A 25,644-nucleotide genomic window follows, 5' to 3' on the forward strand; every position below is an offset into this window, starting at 1 on the left:
CATGCTTGATAGTATAAATGTATTGATATTCATATATTACAAATTAAAATATGTATGCTTGTACTATCTATATAAAGTTACGGATTGTGACTTTTTCTTTTGGTGTAAAACCGATTTATTATCACTGTTTTCTGCCACAAAAAGCTGTCGGTGGCACTCACTTCACTAATCCAGTGACAGTAAATTTTTATAAAATAAGATTATCTAAATTAAAGTTAAAATAATAACAATAACACGTTAAATACTTAAATTAGATCCATTTGTTCATTCTCATCTCAAACACTCGACCTTTTATAAAGGAAAATTTAGTTTCACTCTCTCCGACTCCTTCCAAAATGATTTACTTTTTAATATCCAAACTCATCTAAATTTGGGTCTATATATGGCTCCGTATAGATATATTCTAATATTGCATTTAACTGACGTAGACAATATTCAATGCCATAAATTTTCCTCTTGGTTAGTTGGTGAAAAAAGTCAAAACCGAACTAATCCAACAAATATTCGTTAAATTTTAGCTAGTTTGGTGATGAAGTAAAGTCTTTAACATATTCTTACTTTTGTAAAAAAAAAAAGTTATATTGATATTTGATCAAAGTATGAGTATTTACATGAACCATGTGAATACGTATATAACCATTCACTTAAATCTCGTGAGGTACTTGAAGAACAAAAATAATAGTGGAAGAGGACGCAATTCAATTGTTAAACACGGCACATGTTGATTGATAGATAACGTAAACTTTATTTCATAAAGTAAAAAACAAGAAGTAATCAAAATTAATTAACTTCAAATAAAAAAAGAAAAGTAAAAAAGTAGAGAGATTGTGATCATAAACCTTGATGATTATGTTTAAGTAAGCATCTTTGCAGTGCAACCACATGCAAAGGCTTTAGGTTAATTTTAAAAGCAGTAGCCAATTATCCAATTTGGTGATCTATAGCTAGTCTCAATCTTCATGAGACAAACATAGGTCCCCCTCCTCTGTCTGATCTAACAACCCAACTCCAAATTCTGCTTTATCAGAAATTATATGAAATCAATTACCTTTTGGTGCCCAACAACCTCCATTTTCCTTCAGCTTCAAGGCTCATCATCATTACTACTTTCAAATTCACAGCTCGATTACTAGTACGACATAGACATAGACATAAAGACAGAGAATGGACCCAAGTAGTATCAACAGCAGCAGAAGAAAGAGAATTGGAGGAGCCGTTGTTGCTGCAGGTTCTGTTTGGGAAACGAGAATGCAGAGCGATGATGAAGTTTGTAATAACGCCATTGTTCTTCATGTTACAAACGAAGACAAGACTTCTTCTACTAAGCAAATGACTTTAAAGGATGAAACTTTATTAGGTGTTAATGGAAAGAGACGGACTTGGAAGTCTAGAGCGTCCGATGTGAAGAACCCATCAACGCTTGAGATTGTTCGAGCCAATTCTCTGAAGGTGACGAAGCCGAGATCAATTGGTACTCCTCCGATGACGCCGAGGAGATCGTTGTCTAGTAGTGATTCTAATGATAAGAGTCCGAGTGTGTCGGTGGTGGCGAAGAAGGCAAGATCTGAATCTGTAGAGGGGATTGAGAAGAAGACTACTCCGGGTCGAGTTAAGAAGATCCGATCGGAGGTCTGCACGACGATCGTTAAAGCCGGTGAATTTGATTCAGTTGCGTTGAGGAAAGTGAATTCGTTGCCATCTCCAAATTCTGAGAAATCTGATACGAAAACAGAGCAAGAAGTGACTATCATTGAGAATTCGAAGATCCCAGAAGAAGTCAAGGAGTTTGGTGTTTGTCAGGAGATGATCGTATCTGCTAAATCAAACGAAAATGAGCAGATTGACAATGGCGACCAGGAGATTGGTGATCAAGATGATTATGAAGAAGATGGAGATGAGGAGGAGGAAAGAGAAGTGGAGAAGAAGAGTGTTGATGTGAAGGAGATAAATGTAGCCAAGGAAAACAGAGTTGGTGGTGTTGAGATTAAAAAGTTTAGTCAATTTCAAAACAGAACATCTCCATCTCCGTCGTCCGTTCGTAAAATTTCGCCTCCGGTGATCAAAAGGGCAACTTCTGTTTACTCGGCCCCACCAAATTCTACTTCAAGCACAGGTTGTTTAATCCGAATTTCAGTGCTTTGTTTCATCGACCGCTATTTGCTTACTGAATTCTGATGAATCCTCTGTTTTTCACGACTGTTTCCAGATAGATTTGCAGAGCAAGAAGACAACTTTACTCATTCACAGAGTAAATTGCAGAGTCTGGGTGAGTTTCTTAACAGTTTACTGTGCATAATTCCATCTACAAATTTTTTTACTATGAAAAGTCTAAAGTATGTTAAATAATGAAATGAAATCTGGACAGTGGATCTGGTGATGTGGAGGGATGTATCAAGGTCGACGCTTGTGTTTGGCTTCGGAACATTCCTCATCATCTCTTCTTCCTACGCCAATGATCTCAATTTCAGGTTCTTTAGTTCTTTTCAATTGATCAAGGAGAATCTACACACAAGTTAGTTAAGTAGTATGGAACTAAAATGTGATGAAAATGTACAGCTTCATATCGGTGGTAGCGTACATGGGACTCATCTATCTCGGTCTCATGTTCGTATTAAAATCACTGATCCACAGGTTTGATACATAGACCTATTTCTCTCTCTCTATCTTTGCATGTTGTTTTTGTGATTGGGTTTAATAGGCATGTAATAATGGACGCAGGGGAATGGTGGAGGAGGAGAGACATAAAGTGGTTGGAGTTAGAGAGGAAGATGTCAAGAGGATGCTCAGACTCATAATGCCTTATCTCAACGAGTCTCTGCATCAACTCAGAGCTCTCTTCTCCGGTGATCCATCAACCACTCTCAAGGTAAGTCTTTTTCTTCTCACTTTCTCTCCTTCGTTTCCTCTTTCTCCCTTGACCTTAATAAAGAAGAGATGATGTTTTGCAGATGGGAGTAGTGTTGTTTGTCTTGGCCAGGTGTGGCTCTTCTATCACTCTTTGGAACCTCGCCAAATTTGGTACCTCTAGACTTCAAGATTTCTTGTTTTAAGAAGTGGTGTATGTAGATTTCTGACTTGCGAGTGTTTTGTCCTCGTGAGAACAGGCTTTTTGGGAGCATTTACAATACCTAAAATCTTCATATCATACTCAACACACTTCTCTGCATACGGTAACTAAAAACTCCTTCAATATCTTTCAGTTACATCTTCTATGAAACAGTTTTTAATCAAACAAAGTTGTGTACAATTCAGGAAATTTCTGGATGAGGAGATTCAGGGACGCATGGGAATCTTGCAATCACAAAAAGGCAGTGGCTTTGGCACTTTTCACCTTAGTTTGGAACCTCTCCTCAGTCACTGCCCGTGTTTGGGCAGCATTCATGTTACTCGTCGCCTTCAGATATTATCAACATAAGATGATTTGGACAACTGATCAAGCTGATGATGATGAGGATGACAATGAAGAAGAAGAAGCAGAAGAAGAAAAAGAACAAGTCCCTCCTAAACACAAAAGGGCTCCTCCTCATATGATGATGCCTAATAAACTCAAGAAAATTTCTTAAATATACTAATTGTTTTTCCTCCATATATAAACAACATTTACTATGTAATCTCTTTAGTTTTTAGTTACTTCTCTATACAAAGCTTACAGTTTATAATGTGAATCTGATCTTCTAAGTTCAATTAACTTATGCCAACAATCTAAAACTCACACACTTGAAATATTTATCCATTCTTCTTAAACTTAGTTAGACTTGAACCCAAAAACAAACAATCTTAATTAGGCTTCTAACGGGCTTTAAGCGGGCCTTATTACATAAACTATTCAGCTTTCGTGAAATAACAAATCGGACAGAAGTTGAAAGCTTTACTTCTTCACTTTTACGGTTGCTCACCGTCGTGACATCTCCACTCTTTTCCTTTCAAAATCCAAAATCACGATTTGATTTTCTCTCGCCTCCGACGAACAAGTTTAAGGTACCACTCCATGTTTCTCTGCGATTTCAATTCGAACTCCATGTGACCTTTTCTCTGTCTGTGTTTAATTTAGGGTTTACTCAATTCGTGACTTTCATTTGCGTTGAAAAATTTATCTGATTTTGCTTTGTTGTGACTTGTGAGTGGTTTTCAGATGAGCGTAGCAAGTGATTCTCCAGTTCATTCATCAAGTAGTAGTGACGATCTTGCTGCATTCCTTGATGCTGAATTAGACTCTGCATCAGATGCTTCGTCTGGACCCAGCGAAGAAGAAGAAGCTGAGGATGATGTAGAATCTGGGTAAACTCAACTCTCATATGTCATGCATTCTCTCTAATTGAATCTTCGAACTCTCTACTGGTATTTACAGTGTGTATATTTTCTCAAACCATGTTTCTCAATCTTTTAGGTTAAAGAGACAAAAGTTGGAGCATTTAGAGGGTGAAGCTCTCTTTATTGATTCAGTCTTATTTTTCTGTCTTTCGTTTGTTCGATTGTATTGAATTTTGAACCTTATGCTTGCAGAAGCATCCTCAAGCAAAGGCGAATGCGAGCATCCAGGATCATTTGGGAATATGTGCTTTGTATGTGGACAAAAACTGGAAGAAACTGGTGTTTCATTTAGATACATACACAAGGTATCGATTTCAGAATAGCTTCTCTTAAATCAAATCTTAGTTTTTATTTAATGAGCTTTGGGAAATCTGTTTTCTTAGGAAATGAGGCTCAATGAAGATGAAATCTCCCGGTTGCGTGATTCAGATTCGAGATTCTTGCAACGCCAGCGGAAGTTGTATTTAGTTCTCGATCTAGACCACACACTGCTAAATACAACCATACTGAGGGACCTAAAACCAGAGGAGGAATACTTGAAAAGTCATACTCATTCTCTTCAAGGTGATACATTCAGCTACATTGTTTTGCTTCTTTTTCAAATGTGATCTTTGTGCATGGAACTTCAGTCTAGTATTTGTCTTTTTTTTTGTTCCATCTAGATGGTTGCAATGTTTCCGGAGGCAGTCTTTTCCTACTGGAATTTATGCAAATGATGACCAAACTGAGGCCGTTTGTTCACTCATTTCTAAAAGAAGCTAGTGAGATGTTTGTGATGTACATATACACAATGGGAGATAGGAATTATGCACGACAGATGGCCAAGCTGCTGGACCCCAAAGGAGAGTACTTTGGTGATCGGGTCATTTCTCGGGATGACGGCACAGTGAGACATGAAAAGAGTCTAGATGTGGTGCTTGGACAAGAAAGTGCTGTTCTGATTCTTGACGATACAGAGAATGTAAGTATGATTTGTAATTTGTCAATGTTTCATGTAACTTTTAATCATGATATTGAGTTGTGCTGATGATACTTGGTTTGATGCTCAGGCGTGGCCAAAGCACAAGGACAATTTGATTGTGATAGAGAGATATCACTTTTTTTCTTCGAGCTGCAGGCAGTTTGATCACAGATACAAGTCTCTATCGGAGTTGAAGAGTGATGAGAGTGAACCAGATGGGGCACTTGCAACTGTCCTGAAAGTCCTAAAACAAGCGCATGCTCTATTCTTTGAGGTATGCACTCACTGGATCTAAATAAAACTTATCTCTTGTCTTGTTGGAGTTTGTTGATTATATTATTCGTTTGTTTCAGAATGTGGATGAAGGCATATCAAACAGAGATGTTAGGTTAATGCTGAAACAAGTGCGTAAAGAGATACTTAAAGGATGTAAAATAGTGTTCAGTCGGGTGTTCCCAACCAAGGCAAAGCCAGAAGATCACCCCCTGTGGAAAATGGCTGAGGAACTGGGAGCCACCTGCGCAACGGAAGTGGATGCATCAGTGACACACGTTGTGGCAATGGATGTGGGAACAGAGAAGGCTCGTTGGGCCGTTAGAGAGAAGAAGTATGTGGTTCATAGAGGATGGATAGATGCAGCTAATTACCTTTGGATGAAACAGCCAGAAGAGAACTTCGGTTTAGAGCAGCTCAAGAAGCAATTGACCGAAGAAGAGTGATTTATGTAACAACAATGAGAAAGAAGAGATAGCTTTTTTTTGTTGGATATTAATTATGAATCTATGTCTAAAGTAAAGTTTTGTAATGTACATTACATTGTATCTCTGATATTTAAACAAGGTACTAATTTTTGGTTGATCTCCTTAATTATTTTGTTTCGTCTATGCTTATTTGCGAAGGTCTGTAATCTACCGACAACTTTTTTGGGCCGGGCCTAAATGGGCCGTATATTTATGTCCCTCATCTACTTTCATTTGTTTTGTTTGGTGTTTGTTTCTGGTTTCTGATTCCGTCTTCTTCGCTTAGACATGGCTCTCGATACTTATGCGTCGTCGAACCCTAATGATGTTCATGAGGATGTTCTTCTTAAAGCTAGAGATGCTTGTTACAAGGTCCGTCTTTCTCTCTTCTCATTTTCGTTGTTGTGATACTGATTTGTGTGATTTAGGTTAAATTGTAAGTGATCATTAATTGGTGCAGGCCAGAGATGCTTTTTACGCTTGTCTAGAAAAGGAATCTGGTAAAAAACCAACTGAAATCGCCACCGTGGGTCTTCTCTATCCTAAGGAGTGTAGCAATTCTAGAACCCAATTCGTCAACAACTGTCGGTCCTCTTGGGTACTCTCTTCTTTCAATTAGTTTTGCAAATTGCAATCTTTATATGATTTGTTTGGGAATTAATGGAAGAAATGAAAAATTGTAGGTGAAACATTTCGATAGAGAGTACTGTAGGAACAAGAGAGTTCAAAGGCTGTTGGATGATGGAGATGAGAGGAAAGGTCCAATGTCACTTCCTCAGCCTTACACTTTCAAGCCTTCTCCTTCCACTTAGAAGATTCCTTCCTTTCTGGTATCTTATTAACTCTTACTCAATATGTCCTTATTTGACTTCAACCTTAGATTCTTTAATTTGTCTTATGTTTGCATATCCCTCTAGTGTTCTGTGTTTTCATCATTGCTCTTATGATCAAGCTTTTTTACCTTGATCACATCAAATTCGTCCTCATTCAGGGTAGGTTTTTGTTTGTCTTTGTCAGGTGTTGAGGAAGATTACAATGGCCAAATACTGTTCCTGAATCATTTTCTTTGCCTAGTTTTTTAGATCTTTATTTGTGTTGTAAGCCTTTGAACATGGGAATAAAGTGCCACATTTCAAGAACCTGATTATTTGCCTTTATGTCTATTACCCAAAACTTTTGTTGATCAAGTAACAATATTCTAATTATACAGATGTGTGTATAGAACCTGATTGTTTGAATGAGCTACTGAAGCAGTGAGTTATAGACAAAAGGGAAGTTAGGAGGGTATGAGTGTTTTCTTCTGCCTCTATTGGCCAGGGGTCTTATTAGCAGTTTTGGTATCCGATAACCGAAAATAGCCGGGCCGGTTCAAGACTTTGGGCCTATCTCTATAATAATTACGAGAAAGTTGAAGGTTCAACATGAATATTATACTGTTTCCACGAACCACGATTGTGCAAACAAATATGTTAAGGCACCACGCACTAGTAACGTAACACGTTGACACAAAGTGATTTGGGAAGGTAGTGGGACGCATGTCTCTAAATTTCCGGTCCCACCACCCATGACCCAACACACGTATACGAATGTTCATCTCTTGTCGGTTTTGTTCTTTGTTGCAACTGTTTTATATTATTGTTGCTTAGCAGAGAAAATAGTAAAAAGATAGGGAGATTAGCGTTTGACTTAAACTGAGAAAACGAAACACATGAGTATTCTATGGTTCAGGCCTTGGAAGCAGATACATCATCCATAGTAGACGAGGCTTCAGGTGCAGCAACTGCAGTTGCTGTTACATTTGAATCCTCTGCTGCTACAGCACTGGAGATGGGGTTAAAGAGGGATCCACGAGAGTGAGTAGTTGATGATGATATCGCGGTTGCGAGAGATATTGGCATTAAGCAAAGCCCCTTCCCTTGAAGGTATTGCATTGCTGATCCCATGTCTTCCTCCATCAGTTTCGCCACTCTTTGTTCTGTTGACCTTAGGCTCTCATTGGACGATCCTGTAGCGTTTCCATTCCCATTTAAGCCATTGCACGGTGCAGTGAGGGCATTGAGCCGTCCTCCTGCCTACATTACCAAAAACCATGACGATTGATGATGATTGGTGATGCCACTATACATATGTTGAAAGCCATAAGGGACTAAGAAACTGACCTCTGCGGAGAGACCATTGAGGCGTGGACCAACTGATCCTGCACCTCCCAATCTGCTCATGCTTAGTACTTTGACTTGAAGCTGAAGGAACCTAACATACTCGATGATCTCGTCCAACATTGATGCCTTATCCGTCTGCATCTCACCATCAACCAATTCGGTTATTATGCAAATCCAAACAAGATTCATAAATTAGGAAAGTAGTGAATACCTTGTTGGTGTTGGGAACCAGTTCTTGGAGAGACTTCATACGCTCTGCGATGCGTTCCCTTCTAAGCTGTACAAAACCATACAATCAGAAACACAAGATAAGAGAAGAAGGATATGGAGGAAGTGAACAATGAGATACCCTCTCAGCGATACTGTGAGGATCGGTGGCTTGGCCTCTCCTGGCTCGAACTCTTGGCTTTTGACGAACAACAGGTGCGCTCGTGGTCGACACTGTACCTTGTGGCTGTAACCCTTCTTGGCTACCCATTGTTGGACCTCCTGACTCCTGCATTGACAAACAACAACAACAACACAGAAAAGGATCAGAAACATTCTTAGTTTTGGTGAGTTATGATGTAAGATAATAGTTTTGGTACCTGAGGATGATGGAACTGGTCGGGGAAGGGGGCGTCGACGGCTAGAGCGTGGAAAAGAGATTGTGGCGGAGGAGGAGGAGGAGGAAGAGATGGATCCCAACAAGGAGGGAGAGAGGAGAGCATTGACATGGAATCAAGGAAGAAGTCATTGTTTTGGTTTATGAATTCTCCTTTTCCTTCTCCATTTCCATTTTCCATCTCTTCTTCTCTTCTTCTGGTTTCTTCCTCTGTTCCCTCCCCTGTTTTTATTCTTTTCAAAAAAATTTGATTTCTATTTTTTTAATTTACTGGCCGTTTCATTTGTTCTTTCATTACTCCCATAAATATTTTAGAATATTAAGTATCTCGAATCTTTCACATATTATCTCACAAAAGTCGTACGTCGCCGGCCTCTTTGTATAATTGTTTTTGTTCTTAAAATTATCCTAAAATCTAATTCTCTAATTAATCGAATCTGTATACAATCCATTTTTACATTTTTCTTTAATTTATTTACTGAATTTTTTAATTTTCATATTTTATAAAACATTTTGTCCTTTCGAATGATTAAAATGTTTCCAATTTGAATTTAATCATATTTTACAAATTGTTTTATGCAAATTCAAAAACAAAAACATTAAAAAAAAAATTATAGCTCAATTATTCCACTACATTGTATTTGAGAGAAAACAGCCCAAAGTAAATGAAAGGCCCAAACCCACAGAGAAATTATAAAGCTCAAAGCCCAAATTTAAAGTGGTCCACTTGATTTATAAGTCGGTCCAGCTAATATATAACACACAAACTTTACTTTGGTTACCTTTTTTTTCAAACCTCTCTCCTCGACCCTTTAATTTCTAATCACCGACCAAAATTGATCGGAAACCTAGAGCTCTTCGTATTGCTCCGCCACCATGCATATCCGGCGCCAGATCTTCGTTAAATCTCCTGACTGTCAAAAAGTCGTCGCTCTGCAATTGGATCCTGCGCAATCTCTATTAACTCTTTCGGGTATCACTTCCTTACTCGAATCGTCGCAGCGTATATCGTTTTCGGCTTGCTCGATTACTCTAGATGGGAAGCTTTTGAATGGCTCTACACGGATCCAAGTATCGAAGCTTCCTTCTGTATCCATGCTCACTCTTTTCCCTCGCCTCCGTGGAGGTGGAGGAGATGGTGGGGCAACGGGAGCCGAGTCTCGCGATTGCTATCTCAATATGTACGCGGAGAAGAAACCTGACAAGGTTGATCCTAATGAGCAGAGGCTCTCCAAATGGTTGAATTGTGCTTTGTCTAACGAGCCTTTGGCTGAGCCGTGCGTGATTGATCTCCTTGGGAATTTGTTCAATAAAGAAGTTTTGGTGCACGCTTTGTTGTCTAAGAGGTTGCCTAAACAATTCTCGTACATTAAGGGTTTGAAAGATATGGTGAATATTAAGCTTACGCCTGTTGCTGGTTCTGATGGTTCATCGCAAGATACGACTAGTGCACAGTTTCAGTGTCCGGTCTCAGGGCTTGAATTCAATGGAAAGTACAAGTTTTTCGCTTTGAGGGGATGTGGACATGTGATGAGCGCAAAGGCGTTGAAGGAAGTGAAGTCTTCTTCTTGTTTGGTGTGTCATGCGGATGTCAAAGATTCTGATAAGATTGTGATCAATGGTACTGAGGAGGAAGTAGATTTGTTGAGGGAGAGGATGGAGGAGGAGAAAGCTAAGCTGAGAGAGAAGAAAGGTGTCTCAAAGAAGAGTAAGAACGGTGCTGCTGTGGTGGCTGATACAGGTGCGAAGGTCGCAAAGAGACAGATAGAGGATGGGAATGTCAATGGCAATGGTATAACTGTGAAGAAATTCAAGGCGGCGGATAAAGTGCCGGTTAATGCTACTAAGGAAGTCTATGCTTCTCTCTTTACTTCCTCTAAGAAGAAGTCTGATTTCAGGGAGACTTACTCTTGCAGGTCACTTCCTCTCGGCAGGAATTGATTTGTTGGATCAATGTTGTTTACCTGCTCGCTTCATTTGCTCTGTAATCTGTTTTGATTATATTGATATATCAACTTGCTTTTGTAATTTCGCCTACTGGATAATATAATGTTTTTCTTTTCCTTTTGCAATTGGTAAAAACAGTAAACATGTTTGCATCCACTATGCTAAAACTAGTAAAAGTGTTGTATCATAAGCTGCAATTGTAACAAGAGGATATGTATGTTGTTTACATCAATGCACGGGTCAATGGCTTTGCAGCTCAATTCAAAATGTTATATAGTCATCCAAAAACAGATAGCAGATTTGCACAAGCAGTTCACATAAAGCCAATAGTTTCCAGATCGTGGAAACTCGTGACCATAGTACTCTCATTGGCTTAGCCGTGCCTCTCTCTTAAGCACCTGTGCGGCATAGAAGTAAAACAACTGTCAAGAATTAAGTTTTTCCCACAAATCTAGATGAGGAAAAGAGATGAATGTAGGCATTAACCTCATCAGCAAACTTGATCAAAATAGTAGTTCGAGGACGTTGTTGTCCTTCAATGGGTACAAAATGAGCCGTTACCACAGCAGGAAACCCTGCGTTATCCAGAACTCCCTACATAGAGGAAACCGTGTCAGGCTCATTATCTTCTTCCTCTACCAATTAAATTTGAACCCTATTCGTGAATATGTCAAGGGAGCACTCACCTTCACTATGCCAGCAACAAACGCTCCGCAGTTGAATGTTCCCATGTCTTTTGGAATCGAAATGAACCTACACTTTCACATTTGTTATCAGTTTTCTTGACCTTAAAAAAATTACATTATCTCAGAGTGTTTATGGAAAGAGCTGGAGCAGTATAAACCTGTTAACAAGAAGCTCCTTTTCACTGATCATGTACTCATCTTCATGTTCTGTTCCTTTTTCAAGTGAATCAGCAACCTATGGCATGTTCGTTAAGTGTGAGTTAGAATCCAGGAACAGGCATGTCGATAGAAACACTCAACAACTAATTGAATTTGAAATCGCCACTCACCTTTCCAAACAACACTTTCCACACAGTACTGTGAACGAAAGACAGAATTCCCAGTAACCGTGTCTCTCTTCTGTTTCCCTGAAACAATGAAACAATATATCCATAAGACATGATTGAACTCTGCATTGCTCTTCCATGAACAAAACTAGAAGTATGGAAACGTTCTTTTTTTTTTCCAGTTTTTGAGGCAAAACACACAAGTAAGAATATCAGATTGCAAAAATAAGATGTACCTTTTCCCGGTTGCAAAGAAGCTCTAGAACTCGAGATCCAACTGCATACCCAGCATCCTCTAGTCTGAGAGTCATCATAAAAGAAAACACATTGTTAAGGATGGAATGTAAATGAATTAGACTAATAAAAAAAAATCATATGTATTTCTAAGAATCCAATCAGCTCACCTTCTTTCAAGTTCAGCTATATTGTCAACCTGGGTTTGATTGTACTGAACGAGCTCCGAGAATAAGAAAGCAAATGCGGTCAAGCTCACCTACAACACAAGTACAGTTCCAAAACGACTAACCAATCAGCAGATGCTCGAAATCGAATGATCACAATAAAGAGATCAAAGAAGAAGAAGATCAAAACCCGAGAGATTTGAAATCGAACCCTCCCACAACTATTAGATCCGGATCCAAATTGAACAATGTTCTCAATTTCCATACTTAGTTCAGTGTAAAAGTTTCTGAGGAAAGCTCCGAAATTGGAAGAGAAAAGTGGATCTACGTAGCGAAAACGTACCTCTTGCTTGCCTTTGCTGAGAGGCTTGTCAAGGACGTTGGAGTACTGTTTCATTTTCCCGACTCCGATCATATTCTTCGGTTTTCCGGTGAGAACGAGCTTCCCAGAACCAGAACCCTAAACACAGAACCTTTCTTAGTTTTCCGGTGAAAGAATCTGAAGATGCTTTTGTTTATTGCAACCTGGTTTGTCTTTTGGTTCGATGAAAGTACAAAAAAAGAGTTTATTTACATTTTTGTTAATATTAATTTTTACTTTTTCACTAATCCTAATTGGGGTAGAAAAAAAAAGGGGTAAATAAGTGTATAAATAAGACCCTAGCGATGATAAAAAGAAGCCGAGACTTGTTGAGAAGAAGCCCTTAAAGCTTCACCGTCTCTCTCTCTCTCTTTCTCGTGAGCTTCAATTCGAATCGGCCGTTCTTCTTCTTCTTCCTCCAATCTCTTTACTCCAATGGAAGAGGACGATGAGTTCGGAGATCTATATTCCGACGTTCTCCAGCCGTTTCAACCTCCCGTTGTTCTCCCTCCTCCGCCTCCTCTTCCTCACCGTTCAATCGACCTCAACCTCCGATCCCAAGATCAAGATGTCTCAGAACCTAATTCAGCTCCAATCTCTAGGGTTTCGGACAACGATGCCGTAAAATTATCTACTCAGGACGCGACTCGTCAAGCAATTGTCGATGGTGGCGGCGACGATAAGGATATGAGCTTTGATATCGAAGAACCCGATGCCGATTCTACACCTACGATTCCTGGTCTTTTCGTTACTGGAGCGTTACCTGGTTTGGCTACAGATCGAGGCGTTTCGCAAGTTACGACAAGAATTGAGCAGCAGGTTGGTGGTGGTGGCGATGGAGGCTATGGAGGACAAGGAGAAGGAGATGATTGGGATAGCGACAGTGAAGATGATTTGCAGATAGTGTTGAATGATAGTAGCCGTAACGTCATGATCGGAGGAGCTGATAGAAGATCAAGGATGGGAGATAATGAAGATGACGATGATGAAGATGATGAAGACCCACTTGTTATAGTGGCCGACACGGATCCAAATCAACCTATGGAGGAGCAGATGTGGGGAGAAGATGGTCTTCAAGGGATTGAAGGAGATGGCAAAGACGGAGGAGAAGCTGGCAAGGGAAGTGGACCAGGAGGTGCTACTGGACCGCCCAAAGCAGGGTATAGCAGTCATGGGTATCATCCGTTTCATTCTCAGTTTAAGGTCAGTGTCGATGCAACACTGTTGTCACTGGTCAGATTACTTAGTACCTGGGTTTCTTGTCGTTACCCTGTTTTAGTTTTCTTAAATTCTGAGTGCATATATACTTTGTACTTGTATCTAAACCTGAATGCAAATGCAGAGTGTGTTAATCAAAGAAATTGGAGTCTGCTTCTAGATTTTGACAAACCATCTCTTTACTTGCTTACCCAAAGACCGGGTGTTTGGTCATAAAATGAAGAATGTGAAAGGGAGATAATAACCTATTCACTTTCTCTCTTGTATATCGCAATCCTACACCACCATCAATTACGATGTTCAACAGTTTTTTTTCGTAATTCCTTGGCTATTGAAGAAGAAGACTGTAAGAAGAACAATAACCAGTTTCTTGAGACACTAACTAACTTTATAAAGCCAACACCCCTTCAAAGATTTTATTTATGTTATTTGGAGTTATCATACCAACGTTATGCCGAAACAAAATAAGGGTGGTATTGTTCTACTTGACATTTACATATATTTTTCTTGCAGTATGTAAGACCGGGGGCAGCTCCCATTCCTGGAGGTGCTGCATCTGTTGGTGGACCCTCCTCAGGTCAAGTTCGTCCACCCGCCAACCTTGGTCCTATGGCTGGTCGTGGCAGAGGAGATTGGCGTCCACTGGGAATGAGGAATGCTTCTGCTGCACAGAAAGGGTTCCACCAGCCTTGGGGTAGTAATACAGCAGGGCGTGGACTGGACTTCACTCTTCCCTCTCACAAGTAATTTTTCATCTGTTCAGGAACTAGAGGTTCTAGTAGCTTAGGCTCATGTCTGCATATCAATCTTTTTGACTGATTTGTTCTTTGTTTCTTTTATTTGCTGTCTACTCTGTGCTTTTTAGGACTATATTTGAGGTCGACATAGATAGTTTTGAAGAAAAGCCCTGGAGATATCCAGGAGTTGAGATGACAGACTACTTCAACTTTGGACTAAATGAGGAGAGCTGGAAAGACTATTGCAAACAGCTGGTAATTAATAACTGTGTTTCATATCCTTATTTTAGCGGATGAAGAGTACTAAGAGGAGTATCTTTTAATTTCGTACAGGACCAACACCGTATACAGACTACGATGCAAAGCAGAATACGTGTTTATGAAAGCGGTAGAACGGATCAGGTAAAGTGGATTTTGGCACATATTGTGGTGTTTACGAGCTGATTATTCTTTGCAGCTGGACAATATTTGTCTACATCAGATACCAAAGGGTGACAATGTATTCCTAATCATTCTCTTGTACAAATGATAGGGTTATGATCCAGATCTACCCCCAGAGTTAGCTGCAGCAACAGGGGCACAGGGTGTTCCCGTTGATTCTTCAAATTTAGTGAAGCCAGACTCTGTTCAAGGTGATTCAGCGAAAGTGCCAGCCAATGTTAGACCGACACTAGTATGATTTCTCCTTCCTTTGCTTTCATTTTAAAGTAGCATTGTCAATATGTGGTTTATTATATTGTATATCACAATGGTAACATTGTCGCTAGACATTATCTTGTTAGTTTTCAAAGCTTAAGAGTATTTCTTGAATTTGTTTTCTCTCAGCCCCCTGGAAGACCAATACCTGTGGAGACTGGTTCTGGTGAACGTCTTCCGTCCATTGATACACGTGCTCCTCGGATGCGTGATCTAGATGCTATCATTGAGGTTGAACATGTTTCAAATTTCTCTTGATTTTGGTTTACTGGTGAGGCATCTTTGCATACTGTATACTGACTGCTACTAACTGATATTGATTTTTTTGCTAGATTGTATGTCAGGATTCACATGAGGATGAACCCTCGGGTGAAAATGGCACAGATCAAGCTGATAGTAGCCTTCCTGGAGAAAATGTACCAGTTGAGACTAGTTATGTTAACAACAAAAGACCTGACACGGAATCTGCTGAACATAGTCCTGCACAGGATGAGCCACATAAAAATCTTCTCAAAAAGCAAGACGATGAGATCTCTAGAAGCACAGATAGTGGCCAGAGTTTTCGTTCATCGTCTCCTGTTGGAGACAGAGGCACAAGGTCATCAAGTGTTGACCGCGAAGATGTGGGAGGTGAAGCTGGCAAAGATGCTGAGATGGGGGAGGAGCTTAAAATGAGTTTTACATCCCCTCAGTCAGCAGTGCAAGAAGATGATGGAGGGGAGTCAAAGACGGAGAGGAGTAGTGAAAGCAGCAAAGCAAGATCTGGAAGTCACAGAGATTTTCAGCAAGAAGAGGACGTTATTCAAGATAAGCATTCTTCTCGACCAGCTAACAATAGGAAACAGTACGATAACAATGCACCTCATCAGAGCAGAAAGAATCAGGACAGAGGGAAGGAAATGGAAAGAACACGAGCGGCGAGCAAAGGTGGTAGAGAGAACTCTAATCCACATATGGAGCTTGATTCTACTTATATCTACTCAATTGCAAGTCGCGAGGATTTTGATAAAAGAAAAGAGCGAGATGTTGATGGCGCAGTCTGGCGCAGGAAAGAAGATGACCCATACAGTAGAAGAGGTGGGGATGAAGGGTCTAGAAAAAGGGATCGTGAAGATGATCCAGGCTTTAGGCAGAGGGGTAAAATGCGCGAGAATGAAATACGCAGCAAAGATGATCAGGTTCCTTCCAGAAAACATATGGATGATGCTGGTATGAGAAATATTTATGAACCGGATGATCACATTAACAAGAGGAGGAAGGATGAAGAATACTTGAGAAGAAGCCGGCCTGAAAAAAATGAAATCTCATATGGTCAAAGGGAATCAATGAGCCGCGTGAAACGAGAACGTGATGATAGGTTGGAGCATCAAAAGAGAGATGTCCAACATAAGATCAGAGATGATTTTGACGACCACGGTTCTCTCAGGCAGAGAGATGATATCTATATGCAGAGGGATGGAAACGAGAGGTTGAGGGAGCGTGATGTTTTGGATAAATTGAAGCTGCCTCACGAGGATGGTATATCAGCACGAGGAAGAGAGAGGCAGGTGGCAGTAAGGGGCCACAGAGGTTCCGAAGATCGATCATCAAGGATGAAGGATGAGTATAAAGCTTCTGACAAAGAGCATGTCACGAAAGATACATTAAGGCATGCTAAACAGACAAAGAGAAGGGACTACCCTGGTGAAGAAAGTTCTTCCCATCATAGAGGACATGAAGACTTCTCTGCACGGACAGACAACATAGTTAACAATGAGAAAAAACCAAGGCAGGAGAGGACAGGTGCTAAAATTGATAAGTTTATTGATACTTTGGATGGCCAGCGATTGCAAGACAGAAAACATAAAGATTCTAGACGAAAGATTAAAGAACAGCGAGAGGGCACAGAATCACTTAGCAAGCAAGGGGAGCAAAATGGCAGTTCCGTAGTGACAGTATGCTCCATCAGCCTATGATTATTTTTTGTATCTCATCCAAGTTTTGCAAACTGCACATAGCATGTTTATCGTGAATGCAATATATCCCGCAAAGTTTTATGTTCTGTTGCGTAACTTACCTAAGATATTACATGGTTTGGTCAGTTTTATTCTGCTTCACGGTCAGTACTGATGTTTCTTTCATATCTTCCAGGGATCAAAAGGAACCAACGACGCAAGGAATTGCAGGAGTGAGATCCCACATCAGCCTAACACCGCCAAAAGACACAAGGAAAATGCATCCTCTGGTGATGAGATACACGATTCAAAGAGAGGACGTACAAAACTGGAGCGTTGGGCAAGCCACAAAGAGAGAGAAGATGCTGTCTCTGCCAAGTCATCATCCATTTCCTCAAAACTAGAAGAAAAGGAAAACAACACTAATGGCCGTCTTAGTGAACCTGTTCATGGTTCTATTGGAAAGAGCCGGGATGTAACTGAAGAGAAAATTGGCCATGATCTTGCAGACACAAAAGATGGAAGCGAGAAGGGACCAGGAGACCGGCACTTGGATACGGTTGAGAAACTCAAGAAACGCAGTGAAAGGTTCAAGCTTCCAATGCCCACGGAGAAAGACACCACGGGAGTAAAGAAAATGGAGTCTGAGACACTGCCCTCCGCAAAAATTGAAGGCCCTGTGGATTCAGAGGTGAAAGCAGAGCGGCCAGCAAGGAAAAGACGGTGGACGAGTAGCTGAGAGTCATAAACTGGAGTTGAAATAAAAAGCGATGAACTGTGGCCCTCTTTGGCTGGGTTGAGGAAAGTTTGATTCTCAATGTAGCTTACGATGCTTAAACGGATGACATGAGATTCTCCCATCCCACGGAGCAGTTGTAGCAGTAATGCGATGAAAGATCAAGCTCAATGGAGATTATTTAGGTGTTTAGGGAGAGTATGTGTGGGATGAGCGAAGTTGTGTAAGAATAGGGAGGGAATACGCATAAGGATAACTCTGAGAGAATACTCTTGTAGTAGTTGATGTAACTTTTGTCAAAGATTATTGGTCTTTTAGTTTTGTTCTTATACTTAGCGCCTCCGGAGAGAGCGAGAATATTTTAAAAATACTTGACAGCACTGTATTATATACTGTAGTAATTTTGTTACTATTTTAAATTTGTACTCGGCCTTTGGTCTTGATCATTAGTGTTAACAATGTGAGTTATCAGAAAGCAACAACTATGAAAGTAGAGACTGTGGTAACGAAGGATCGTAAATAAAATATGAAAGATTATCAAGACTCAAAATCTTTACCGAAAAAAACATTCCTATGACAACAAAGAAAGTTTCTGTAGAGCTTTTGATCTATAACAACAAATCACTGTTTGATGCATATTTTGGTTAACATGAGTAAAACATAGATAACTCAAGTTGTGTCAGTTTGAAAACGCTGAGGGCAAACATGTTACAACCTATATGAGGTTATATGGTGTGATCAATCTCTTTAGGCTGTATAAAGGAGTCCCAAAGCCATCATTGCCAGCAAGGAAAGGCTGAGATTAGCAGCAATGGCAACGGTGCCTGAACGAGGAGGAGTTTGTGGCGGACCACCTTCAGTTCCATTGGAGGCCAACTTTGCAACTGGAGGCAGAGGCGGATCAATCACGTCTTTGGCATCAAGAGGTGGGTTTGGGGGAATAGCTGGTAGTTGTGCTTCCTTGTCTGCCACGGTGAGTAGAGCTCCAGCATCTGCAGGTAAGATGGCATAGGGCTGGTCTTTGTTCAAATCTGAACATGGACTCCCTGCATTTGCATCAAATATAATTGATCAGCCTTATCTTGGTAATGTTTTTGTTTTTTGTTTTTTTGTAGAAGTTTAAACTTACTTAGGTATCTGGTAGCGGTGGCAGGGAACTCCGTGATGACTCCATCAACGCCTCTCCCTGCAATGAATGTTGCAAGCTCTATCGTAGGATCAGAGAAGTAGTCGAACGCTATGGCGATGTACTCATTTCTTAGCACCGAGACGTATACAGAGATATTCGCTTTGTGCATTTCCTCTACCACATTAGTTTTCCCCGTGGCAAAGCTTTGGGAGACGGTGATGAGGGAAGTTCTCAAGAGATTGACAGCATCTGCATGCTTCTTGATTTCTTCGATGGATGTCTTAGGAGCATCTCCGATCTCCTTGTCGATACTCAAGACTCTTGTGTAAGGAGGGACAGCCTCGAAACTAGATAGAACTGAACTGTCATCCGACTGAATCAAAACCTTCTGGGTTGATTGCTTGTCGAGTGTGGAATTTGTAAGAGCAGACTTGACTACGTCTACGACTCCTAAGCCTTTCTTCGAGGCTAAATAAGCAGCATTCTGTCAACAAAAACAGTGTTAGTGGAGCTTCCTTGTGTTAGTCAAGGAGCATTTGGAAGTTAAATGGCTTGCCTGAATGTTGATTAAAACTCCGGTGACTGCCTTTGCTTTGCCGAGCTCAAGGAAGTCCGCAAGAGTCGTGAACTTCCCGGCGTTCTTGTTTGCGGGGTTTCTCTGGAAGCCCGTGGCAGTGAAGGGGTTTTCTATTTGTGCTGAAGACAAAGATATCCCAATGCTCAGTGACTTAGTTGAGAATAAGATTAGTTTAAGAAATCTATAGAAAAGAAATCAGTTTCTTACGCTTCACAGACTGGATCTCGGCCCATGTAAGATCAAAAGAGAAGATTCCGTTGGTAGGCTGGATCTCAGGAACGCTGGTGGCTCGGGACATGAAAGTAGTCCTGGCGGTGGTACTTGCTGAGAGGTCTGCAGCATCATGGCAGAAAGCGATTCCGTCTTTGGACATCTGAACAGAGCAGTCAATTATGTCTGCTCCATCGTCGATTGCTTTCTGGTAAGCCAGATCAGTGCAGCCTGGATAGTCTCCGCTTGCTCCATTGTGAGTTATAACCAATGCATGCCCTGCTTTGGGGAGATTGCCGTTTTGGTGAGAAAAGCAAGCTGCAAGAAAACAGACGCTTTAGCTTCTTCTTAATAATCAGCTATCTGAGGAAACATATATAGCAAGTCATCTCACTGATTGATTGTGATGCTGTTGGCGGGAAATCGGTGATGACACCATCAACAGAGAACTGGCCATTGTCCACAAACTGGAGATACTCAGCAGAGGGATCATAGCTGTAGTTAAAGCTGGTGCGCAAGTCGTTGGCAAACCCTGAAGCATAGACCTCTAGACCGGCTTTGTGAGCATCAGCCACAAAAGTGGTGGCGGGCTTAAGGTACTTAGCTGAGTCAATGGGCCAAATGTAGTCTTTGGGCACAAGAACGCCTGAAGCAAAGGCCTTGATGGCTGCGAGGTTCTGCTGAATCTCGCTGTACTTCTTGTTGGTGGTGGGCTCAACTGCCTCGGGGTCTTTGAACTCAAATATGAGCTTTGTCTTGGCCCTGCCCGCGTCCATCCCGATGCTCTTCAAGAAACCAATCTCTGGAGATGAGATGACATTAATGCCGCGGAATCGCAAGCTTCTCAGGTACTCGGCTGGGCTCAGCTTGTGTTCCATGTAGAAGGCATCGTACTGCACATTTGCATTGTTTGTTGTTTTGATGAATCAACAAAAAAGCTCCATATGTTGGTTAATCATGTTCTCAAAGAGAAGAAAACATACCTGAACGCTCAACCAGAACTTGGGAGGCTTGGTTCCAAGGACATCCTCCACTGCAGAAACCGACATTTGGCCGTCGAAGATGCTAGGCCGAGAGAAGATGTTCTGGACCACTGCTCAATAATACAAAACATGAAAATGTGTGGTGGTGGTGGTGAGCATTGAAGGGAGGAAATGAAAGAGAAGAAGACATACGAGTGACTTTGTTGAATATGGTGTCGGCATCGTAATCAATGACAAACCAGCCCTTGAGGTCCTGACCGTTGACCTTGTAGGTCTTCTGGGCTTTGGGGAAGACCGAGGAGATGGTGGTTGCATTGTCAAGTCTGATATCTGACAAGCAAAGGCCCACACCGTCCTTAGTCATCTGAAGGTTGCACAACATTGTGAAGCCAGGCGAGCTGGTGCCAATAGCCAAGTCGTTTGCAGAGATGCTTGACTCAGGGAAAAGACCCGAGAAGCCCCCTCTGGCCACAACGGCAGGCTCTTGTCCTGGAAGACAAAAGACAGGTACGGATTCTTAGAAACAAACAAACAACATGGTATCTTAAGTCTTAACATTAAACAACAACAAAAAAAAAAACATGGTAGTATGCAATATGGGCATACTCTGTAAAAGGATGCTTACCGTTAAGGGTAAGCCATTTCTTGGCAGGAACAGCTGCGGCAGCAGCAGGAGTCTTGGGTGCCGCAACAGAAGAGTGTAAGAAAAGGGAGAAAAGAATGAAAAACCTCAGCATCTCTATCTGATTGATCCTGCATTTGTGTGTAACGTACGTACCCCAATGGAAAAGCAAAGTCAGGATACATGTAACAAAAACAGAATTGTCACATTTAAGAAAATTGTGAAAGAGAGATCTTACAGCGAGAAAAGAACATGAATCCCCTCTCCTGCTTGTTTTCCTCGTTTAGTTAGAGGAAAGGAAAAAGAAGAGAAAGAGGAGATGGGTCAAACAAGGTTAATTAATGGTAAAAAAAAGTAACTTGCTCTCATATCCTCCATTTATGGCCATTTACTCCTTTCTATTTTTATCTCTTCTTCTCCACCATTCCCTTCTTAACCGCTTTTTCTTTTTTTGATGCTTTCTTACATCTTCTTTGCACAAATGGGTGTAACACCCCTCAGTTTTGGACTTTGTACTATATTCATTTGTCATACATGTATGTAGTTAAAATGACAATATTAGAGTTTGGCATTCGGACCAAACCAAGTTGTCCGATCTAAACCAAACCAATATTCCGTTAATAAGAAAACTCGATTGGCAAAAATTAAAATATTCTTTGGTTTCAGTTTTTGCCTAGACTTAAAATTCTTAAAAATCCAATTCTATGTGATGGAAAAATCTTTGATTCCGGTCCAATTCTGCATCAATATATGCTAAACCGAACCGAGACTGCCCACATAAAATTGAATTGAACCAAAGGTTTTTAATTTTTACTTCAACATAGCGAATAAGAAAAAGAGGGTATATATTCATTATTCAATGTTAATGAGAAGGCGTCTGCGTTTGGTTCGACACCTCAAAACTTGTTTTGCCTTTAGCATCTCCGAGTAAGGAATCCAGGTCCAAAGCCTCTTCTCTTCCTCCTCCTCGCTTCCTTCTCACGCAACCTTGGATCCACCGCAGCTATGAAGATCACCGCCTTGCTCGTTCTCAAGTGCGCTCCCGAAGCTTCTGATCCCGTCATCCTCTCCAACGCTTCGGACGTCTCTCACTTCGGTTATTTCCAGCGATCTAGCGTCAAGGAGTTCGTCGTCTTTGTCGGTCGCACTGTCGCTAGCCGAACCCCTCCTTCCCAACGCCAGTCTGTTCAACACGAAGGTTCTTCTCCTTCTTCTTCTACCTCTCTAGATCGATTGTTTTCAAATCTTCTTTCTCCCGGATCTAATGCAATCTCCTTTCCTCTTTGATTTTTATTCGATTTCTAAATTCGGATCGGCTTTTCGATTTTGAAACTTTTATGATTTAGGATGTGCACCGTTTCTGATTCTAGATCTTCCTGGACTATGCCCCGGCTTTAATTTCTTGCGATTCTATCTTATTGTTCTAGTCCTCGAATTTGGGATAATTAGGGTTCGTGTTTTTATTTTGTTTTTGGTTTAGAGTACAAGGTTCACGCTTACAATAGAAATGGCCTTTGCGCGGTGGGTTTCATGGACGATCATTACCCTGTTCGAAGTGCTTTCTCTCTTCTCAATCAGGTAATATCATTATGTTGAAAGTGGTTCTCAATGCATCATTCGTAAGTTTTCCTGTAATTTGGGTTGCTTGACATTTAATTTTGTCTCAGGTCCTAGATGAGTACCAGAAGAGTTTTGGTGAGTCATGGAGGTCTGCAAAAGAAGACTCCAATCAGCCTTGGCCATACTTAACCGAAGCTTTAAACAAATTTCAGGTTCTTCACTTGTGCAACTGTATTCGCTCTTTTACTGTGAATTTTGTTAAAACTGTAGTTATATTAAGCTCAGTTAGGTGGACATTAGAATCCAATCGAATGATTCATTCTTCATGAATTAATTTTAGTAGCCCCCATTGTTTTATGACCATGTTGGATTTTGAGTGATTTGATCTTAAATTGATTTTGGGATTGTCCCGTATTTGTAATCTTCAGGACCCAGCAGAGGCTGATAAGCTGTTGAAAATCCAGAGGGAGTTGGATGAGACAAAGATTATCCTTGTAAGTGCTGTCTCCGGTCCTTTCTTGTAGACCCTTATACATAAGCGGTACTTCCTTTTCTAAGTTTCAGTATACTTGCCAATTATACATAAATGCTGTTCTGTCGGTGAGTTTACTTTCTTCTGAAAAACACCAAAACAAGAAGAAAGTCTTGGTAGTTATGATGGATGTCCCTGTCTCCGTAAGACTGATTTTTTGTTCTGTATTGTAGCATAAAACCATTGATAGTGTTCTAGCCCGTGGTGAGAAGCTGGACAGCCTAGTGGAGAAGAGCTCAGATTTGAGCATGGCATCACAGGTAACATTCTAAAGTCACATTCTAGAAATTCTTATAGATTTAGTTTCCTTTTTTCCCTGTCTCGATCTCTGAGCATAGTTGGTGAACACGTTAGAAAGGGTTGTTGATTTAGCAGGCTTATAAGTGTTGTTGATTGATAGAGGAACTATTGCATGTTATTGTTGGGGTAGATAAATAGAGGAAGAATGTGGATTTAGAATACCTTCTTTGAAAAAGCTTTCTGCTTCAGCCTGCAGACATTTGAGTGCAGTTTGAACTATACAGTTGGATTTTGGAATTATTAGGTTTGCTACGAAGAATCATAGTGTTTTTTGCTATATCATCTGACCATGGGGAGGAACATATGTATTAGTCATATCCTCTGGAATCTCAAGATATTCTTCGTTATTTAGATTAGGTAAACCATGTTTACTTCCAACATGAAAATCTGATTTGGTTGTATTGGTTGGAACAGATGTTTTACAAGCAAGCGAAGAAAACAAATTCATGCTGTACTATTCTGTGAGCTGGAAGTCCTGCTGGGTATATAGTCAACCAAACTTTTGCTGGGGGGAGACTGTTTTTTCTATCGTCTTATCTATACATATAATTCCGTCTGTAGTTTGCATGCATTATTTTGATTCCATAAGTCTCGAGTCGTGTGGTGTGTTTATCCAAATACATAATGTCAACTTCTGCAAGATTTGAATTGTCTTTCCCAGATTTGATCTGATTGAATTTGTGTGCGCTTCCTTATGGTAAAAGAGACGACTTTGCATAACTAGATGAAGATGTCGTAAATAGACAAAAGCAGATGATGGAAGATAACTAGAGTAGACAAAGGGGGTAGTATATTACACAGACAAAAGGATCAAAGAGGTGAAACAAAGTCTTTGTGTGCCGTGTAATCTATTTGCCGAAGAGAGATTTGAACCACCAAACGCCCTTGGAGTCTTCAGGGGCAGTGTTGGACTCAGGTGGTGTGTCACTCTGAGGAGTCTTGTGAAGCTTGCTGATGTCATAACCTTCCTCCACTGCCTTCTCCACCAGCTGCTTATACGTCTCTTCCTCCATTTGCGCCGTCCTGCTCAATATCTACACCACCCACATATACAGAGTCAATCATTTTTGGGATCAATTTCGATTATTCGTTAAAGAGAAAAAAAAAAGAGTACCAACCCAGAGATAACTCCTGGAAGGCTGGCCAATGAGAGCGTGCTGGTAGTCAGGATCGATGTAGAGCACCCAGTAGTCTCCGGTGACGGGAATGATTGGGAGGAAAGGAGGGACATAGAACTTGACTTTGAGCTTGGCTTCGTCGCTTTTAGGATCGGCCTTATAGGCGCTGCCTTCGATAAAACCCCTCTTCCCGTTGCTCCACGTTTCGTTCAAGACGTGTATGGTACCGTCGGGGTTAAGGGTGTAGGTGGCGCGAGTGTCGACGCCGTTCTTTGGCTGAAACCTTGATGGGAAAGAAGCAATCTCGTACCAACGGCCCATGTATCTCTCCACGTTGAGCCCTTTCACCACTTCCATCTCTTTCTTCTCTGTCATTTCTCTTCTTTTTCTTTTCTTCTTCTCTAAGATTTCGATGTTTTCTTTGAGGTAAAAGGATAAGAAGAGATTCTGTTCTTTATAAGGAAATAAAAAAATAATATCAAGGAGATTTCGCTGGGACGAGAGGATGCCACGTGGAAAGCGTGTAGGGCAAGGGTTCTAGTAGCGTCTAGCAGTTACAAATGTGAATAAAGGTGGAGGACACAAATGTCTTCCTTGTTCTGTGGGAAGAAGGATACAATACAATGGGCCATACAGTCACATTTTGATTTGACTTCCTCTAGCCGTTTCTAGGCCCCACCAAATTATCCTATCGACATCTAAATATCTCTTCTTGTTGACACTTCAAAATAGCTCCATATGTAAACCAACGATCTCAATTAGGCCCATTACTATTCGTATATTGGTTTTGAATAAC

At 40.8% G+C, this 25,644-nt stretch overlaps 10 protein-coding genes across 16 annotated transcripts; 6 read left to right on the forward strand and 4 right to left on the reverse strand.

Annotated features, from left to right (window-relative positions):
- Positions 1 to 797: 797 nt before the first annotated feature.
- On the forward strand, positions 798 to 3,665 carry AT5G58000 (Reticulon family protein). 2 transcript variants are annotated; one of them, NM_001345283.1, is made up of 8 exons: positions 798 to 2,113; positions 2,207 to 2,266; positions 2,366 to 2,468; positions 2,557 to 2,631; positions 2,719 to 2,866; positions 2,949 to 3,018; positions 3,105 to 3,170; positions 3,253 to 3,665. In NM_001345283.1, exons 1-8 carry the CDS (start codon positions 1,165 to 1,167, stop codon positions 3,561 to 3,563), a joined length of 1,782 nt encoding a protein of 593 aa, NP_001331115.1. In that variant the 5' UTR covers positions 798 to 1,164; the 3' UTR covers positions 3,564 to 3,665. The 2 variants fall into 2 exon arrangements, with proteins under 2 accessions (NP_001331115.1, NP_200608.3); NM_125185.3 differs by having other exon boundaries at positions 1,478 to 2,113.
- A 182-nt stretch (positions 3,666 to 3,847) lies between these two features.
- CPL4 (C-terminal domain phosphatase-like 4) lies at positions 3,848 to 6,203 on the forward strand. 3 transcript variants are annotated; one of them, NM_001085295.2, is made up of 8 exons: positions 3,848 to 3,978; positions 4,133 to 4,278; positions 4,388 to 4,419; positions 4,504 to 4,616; positions 4,695 to 4,875; positions 4,974 to 5,272; positions 5,361 to 5,546; positions 5,626 to 6,203. In NM_001085295.2, exons 2-8 carry the CDS (start codon positions 4,133 to 4,135, stop codon positions 5,989 to 5,991), a joined length of 1,323 nt encoding a protein of 440 aa, NP_001078764.1. In that variant the 5' UTR covers positions 3,848 to 3,978; the 3' UTR covers positions 5,992 to 6,203. The 3 variants fall into 3 exon arrangements, with proteins under 3 accessions (NP_001078764.1, NP_001332019.1, NP_001332020.1); NM_001345284.1 differs by lacking the exon at positions 4,388 to 4,419 and having other exon boundaries at positions 3,855 to 3,978; positions 5,626 to 6,139; NM_001345285.1 differs by having other exon boundaries at positions 3,859 to 3,978; positions 4,388 to 4,616; positions 5,626 to 6,116.
- A 42-nt stretch (positions 6,204 to 6,245) lies between these two features.
- On the forward strand, positions 6,246 to 7,344 carry AT5G58005 (Cytochrome c oxidase, subunit Vib family protein). 2 transcript variants are annotated; one of them, NM_148148.5, is made up of 4 exons: positions 6,246 to 6,384; positions 6,473 to 6,610; positions 6,696 to 6,842; positions 7,030 to 7,344. In NM_148148.5, exons 1-3 carry the CDS (start codon positions 6,301 to 6,303, stop codon positions 6,822 to 6,824), a joined length of 351 nt encoding a protein of 116 aa, NP_680453.1. In that variant the 5' UTR covers positions 6,246 to 6,300; the 3' UTR covers positions 6,825 to 6,842; positions 7,030 to 7,344. The 2 variants fall into 2 exon arrangements, with proteins under 2 accessions (NP_680453.1, NP_001032092.1); NM_001037015.1 differs by having other exon boundaries at positions 6,259 to 6,384; positions 6,696 to 7,226.
- An 88-nt stretch (positions 7,345 to 7,432) lies between these two features.
- LRL3 (LJRHL1-like 3) lies at positions 7,433 to 9,081 on the reverse strand. Its single transcript, NM_125186.4, has 5 exons — positions 8,759 to 9,081; positions 8,521 to 8,667; positions 8,383 to 8,448; positions 8,172 to 8,306; positions 7,433 to 8,084 (listed from the first exon to the last, which is right to left on the reverse strand). Exons 1-5 carry the CDS (start codon positions 8,954 to 8,956, stop codon positions 7,737 to 7,739), a joined length of 894 nt encoding a protein of 297 aa, NP_200609.1. The 5' UTR covers positions 8,957 to 9,081; the 3' UTR covers positions 7,433 to 7,736.
- A 481-nt stretch (positions 9,082 to 9,562) lies between these two features.
- Positions 9,563 to 10,885, forward strand: AT5G58020 (RTF2 RING-finger protein). Its single transcript, NM_125187.4, has one exon. It carries the CDS (start codon positions 9,652 to 9,654, stop codon positions 10,714 to 10,716), a length of 1,065 nt encoding a protein of 354 aa, NP_200610.1. The 5' UTR covers positions 9,563 to 9,651; the 3' UTR covers positions 10,717 to 10,885.
- Positions 10,844 to 12,687, reverse strand: AT5G58030 (Transport protein particle (TRAPP) component). The gene is made up of 8 exons (NM_125188.3): positions 12,479 to 12,687; positions 12,139 to 12,227; positions 11,971 to 12,034; positions 11,738 to 11,815; positions 11,567 to 11,643; positions 11,409 to 11,475; positions 11,209 to 11,316; positions 10,844 to 11,120 (listed from the first exon to the last, which is right to left on the reverse strand). The coding sequence occupies exons 1-8, from the start codon at positions 12,548 to 12,550 to the stop codon at positions 11,088 to 11,090; spliced, it is 588 nt and encodes a 195-aa protein (NP_200611.1). The 5' UTR covers positions 12,551 to 12,687; the 3' UTR covers positions 10,844 to 11,087.
- A 124-nt stretch (positions 12,688 to 12,811) lies between these two features.
- On the forward strand, positions 12,812 to 18,326 carry FIP1[V] (FIP1[V]-like protein; the record flags this gene model as incomplete). 2 transcript variants are annotated; one of them, NM_125189.3, is made up of 9 exons in its annotated part: positions 12,815 to 13,699; positions 14,228 to 14,457; positions 14,580 to 14,706; positions 14,785 to 14,853; positions 14,984 to 15,124; positions 15,277 to 15,378; positions 15,480 to 17,081; positions 17,278 to 17,772; positions 18,011 to 18,067. In NM_125189.3, the coding sequence occupies exons 1-9, from the start codon at positions 12,932 to 12,934 to the stop codon at positions 18,065 to 18,067; spliced, it is 3,591 nt and encodes a 1,196-aa protein (NP_200612.2). In that variant the 5' UTR covers positions 12,815 to 12,931. The 2 variants fall into 2 exon arrangements, with proteins under 2 accessions (NP_001332116.1, NP_200612.2); NM_001345286.1 differs by having other exon boundaries at positions 12,812 to 13,699; positions 17,278 to 18,326.
- Positions 18,316 to 21,668, reverse strand: SVL4 (SHV3-like 4). The gene is made up of 9 exons (NM_125190.4): positions 21,577 to 21,668; positions 21,342 to 21,469; positions 20,909 to 21,205; positions 20,717 to 20,826; positions 20,128 to 20,626; positions 19,731 to 20,051; positions 19,503 to 19,642; positions 18,947 to 19,430; positions 18,316 to 18,863 (listed from the first exon to the last, which is right to left on the reverse strand). The coding sequence occupies exons 2-9, from the start codon at positions 21,451 to 21,453 to the stop codon at positions 18,565 to 18,567; spliced, it is 2,262 nt and encodes a 753-aa protein (NP_200613.2). The 5' UTR covers positions 21,454 to 21,469; positions 21,577 to 21,668; the 3' UTR covers positions 18,316 to 18,564.
- A 537-nt stretch (positions 21,669 to 22,205) lies between these two features.
- YKT61 (SNARE-like superfamily protein) lies at positions 22,206 to 24,451 on the forward strand. Of its 2 annotated transcripts, NM_001161313.1 has the most exons (7): positions 22,206 to 22,536; positions 22,685 to 22,758; positions 22,827 to 22,916; positions 23,006 to 23,110; positions 23,327 to 23,392; positions 23,604 to 23,690; positions 24,145 to 24,451. In NM_001161313.1, exons 1-7 carry the CDS (start codon positions 22,344 to 22,346, stop codon positions 24,193 to 24,195), a joined length of 666 nt encoding a protein of 221 aa, NP_001154785.1. In that variant the 5' UTR covers positions 22,206 to 22,343; the 3' UTR covers positions 24,196 to 24,451. The 2 variants fall into 2 exon arrangements, with proteins under 2 accessions (NP_001154785.1, NP_200614.1); NM_125191.4 differs by lacking the exon at positions 22,685 to 22,758 and having other exon boundaries at positions 22,819 to 22,916.
- TIL (temperature-induced lipocalin) lies at positions 24,128 to 25,483 on the reverse strand. Its single transcript, NM_125192.4, has 2 exons — positions 24,849 to 25,483; positions 24,128 to 24,764 (listed from the first exon to the last, which is right to left on the reverse strand). The coding sequence occupies exons 1-2, from the start codon at positions 25,221 to 25,223 to the stop codon at positions 24,579 to 24,581; spliced, it is 561 nt and encodes a 186-aa protein (NP_200615.1). The 5' UTR covers positions 25,224 to 25,483; the 3' UTR covers positions 24,128 to 24,578.
- Between the last annotated feature and the right edge of the window lie 161 nt (positions 25,484 to 25,644).

This window comes from Arabidopsis thaliana, chromosome 5, assembly GCF_000001735.4.
Source record: "Arabidopsis thaliana chromosome 5, partial sequence".
Taxonomy (NCBI): Eukaryota; Viridiplantae; Streptophyta; class Magnoliopsida; order Brassicales; family Brassicaceae; genus Arabidopsis; species Arabidopsis thaliana.

Excerpts from the sequence above, each read along its gene's own strand:
- AT5G58000 (NM_001345283.1), top strand. The coding sequence starts at position 1,165 with ATGGACCCAAGTAGTATCAACAGCAGCAGAAGAAAGAGAATTGGAGGA. Across the intron at positions 2,267-2,365 it reads GAGTAAATTGCAGAGTCTGG|TGGATCTGGTGATGTGGAGG; the intron begins GTGAGTTTCTTA and ends AAATCTGGACAG. Across the intron at positions 2,867-2,948 it reads ATCCATCAACCACTCTCAAG|ATGGGAGTAGTGTTGTTTGT; the intron begins GTAAGTCTTTTT and ends GATGTTTTGCAG.
- CPL4 (NM_001085295.2), top strand. The coding sequence starts at position 4,133 with ATGAGCGTAGCAAGTGATTCTCCAGTTCATTCATCAAGTAGTAGTGAC. Across the intron at positions 4,617-4,694 it reads CATTTAGATACATACACAAG|GAAATGAGGCTCAATGAAGA; the intron begins GTATCGATTTCA and ends CTGTTTTCTTAG. Across the intron at positions 5,273-5,360 it reads TTCTTGACGATACAGAGAAT|GCGTGGCCAAAGCACAAGGA; the intron begins GTAAGTATGATT and ends TTTGATGCTCAG.
- AT5G58005 (NM_148148.5), top strand. The coding sequence starts at position 6,301 with ATGGCTCTCGATACTTATGCGTCGTCGAACCCTAATGATGTTCATGAG. Across the intron at positions 6,385-6,472 it reads CTAGAGATGCTTGTTACAAG|GCCAGAGATGCTTTTTACGC; the intron begins GTCCGTCTTTCT and ends TAATTGGTGCAG. Across the intron at positions 6,611-6,695 it reads ACAACTGTCGGTCCTCTTGG|GTGAAACATTTCGATAGAGA; the intron begins GTACTCTCTTCT and ends GAAAAATTGTAG.
- LRL3 (NM_125186.4), bottom strand. The coding sequence starts at position 8,956 with ATGGAAAATGGAAATGGAGAAGGAAAAGGAGAATTCATAAACCAAAAC. Across the intron at positions 8,668-8,758 it reads ACCAGTTCCATCATCCTCAG|GAGTCAGGAGGTCCAACAAT; the intron begins GTACCAAAACTA and ends TTGTCAATGCAG. Across the intron at positions 8,085-8,171 it reads TCAATGGTCTCTCCGCAGAG|GCAGGAGGACGGCTCAATGC; the intron begins GTCAGTTTCTTA and ends TTGGTAATGTAG.
- AT5G58020 (NM_125187.4), top strand. The coding sequence starts at position 9,652 with ATGCATATCCGGCGCCAGATCTTCGTTAAATCTCCTGACTGTCAAAAA.
- AT5G58030 (NM_125188.3), bottom strand. The coding sequence starts at position 12,550 with ATGATCGGAGTCGGGAAAATGAAACAGTACTCCAACGTCCTTGACAAG. Across the intron at positions 11,317-11,408 it reads TTGTTGCTGGCATAGTGAAG|GGAGTTCTGGATAACGCAGG; the intron begins GTGAGTGCTCCC and ends TCCTCTATGTAG. Across the intron at positions 11,121-11,208 it reads TGATCAAGTTTGCTGATGAG|GTGCTTAAGAGAGAGGCACG; the intron begins GTTAATGCCTAC and ends TATGCCGCACAG.
- SVL4 (NM_125190.4), bottom strand. The coding sequence starts at position 21,453 with ATGCTGAGGTTTTTCATTCTTTTCTCCCTTTTCTTACACTCTTCTGTT. Across the intron at positions 20,052-20,127 it reads AACAGCATCACAATCAATCA|CTTGCTTTTCTCACCAAAAC; the intron begins GTGAGATGACTT and ends GTTTTCTTGCAG. Across the intron at positions 19,643-19,730 it reads CGAGATCCAGTCTGTGAAGC|CACAAATAGAAAACCCCTTC; the intron begins GTAAGAAACTGA and ends CTTTGTCTTCAG.
- YKT61 (NM_001161313.1), top strand. The coding sequence starts at position 22,344 with ATGAAGATCACCGCCTTGCTCGTTCTCAAGTGCGCTCCCGAAGCTTCT. Across the intron at positions 22,537-22,684 it reads CCAGTCTGTTCAACACGAAG|GATGTGCACCGTTTCTGATT; the intron begins GTTCTTCTCCTT and ends TTTATGATTTAG. Across the intron at positions 23,393-23,603 it reads ATGAGACAAAGATTATCCTT|CATAAAACCATTGATAGTGT; the intron begins GTAAGTGCTGTC and ends TCTGTATTGTAG.
- TIL (NM_125192.4), bottom strand. The coding sequence starts at position 25,223 with ATGACAGAGAAGAAAGAGATGGAAGTGGTGAAAGGGCTCAACGTGGAG. Across the intron at positions 24,765-24,848 it reads CTTCCAGGAGTTATCTCTGG|ATATTGAGCAGGACGGCGCA; the intron begins GTTGGTACTCTT and ends TGGGTGGTGTAG.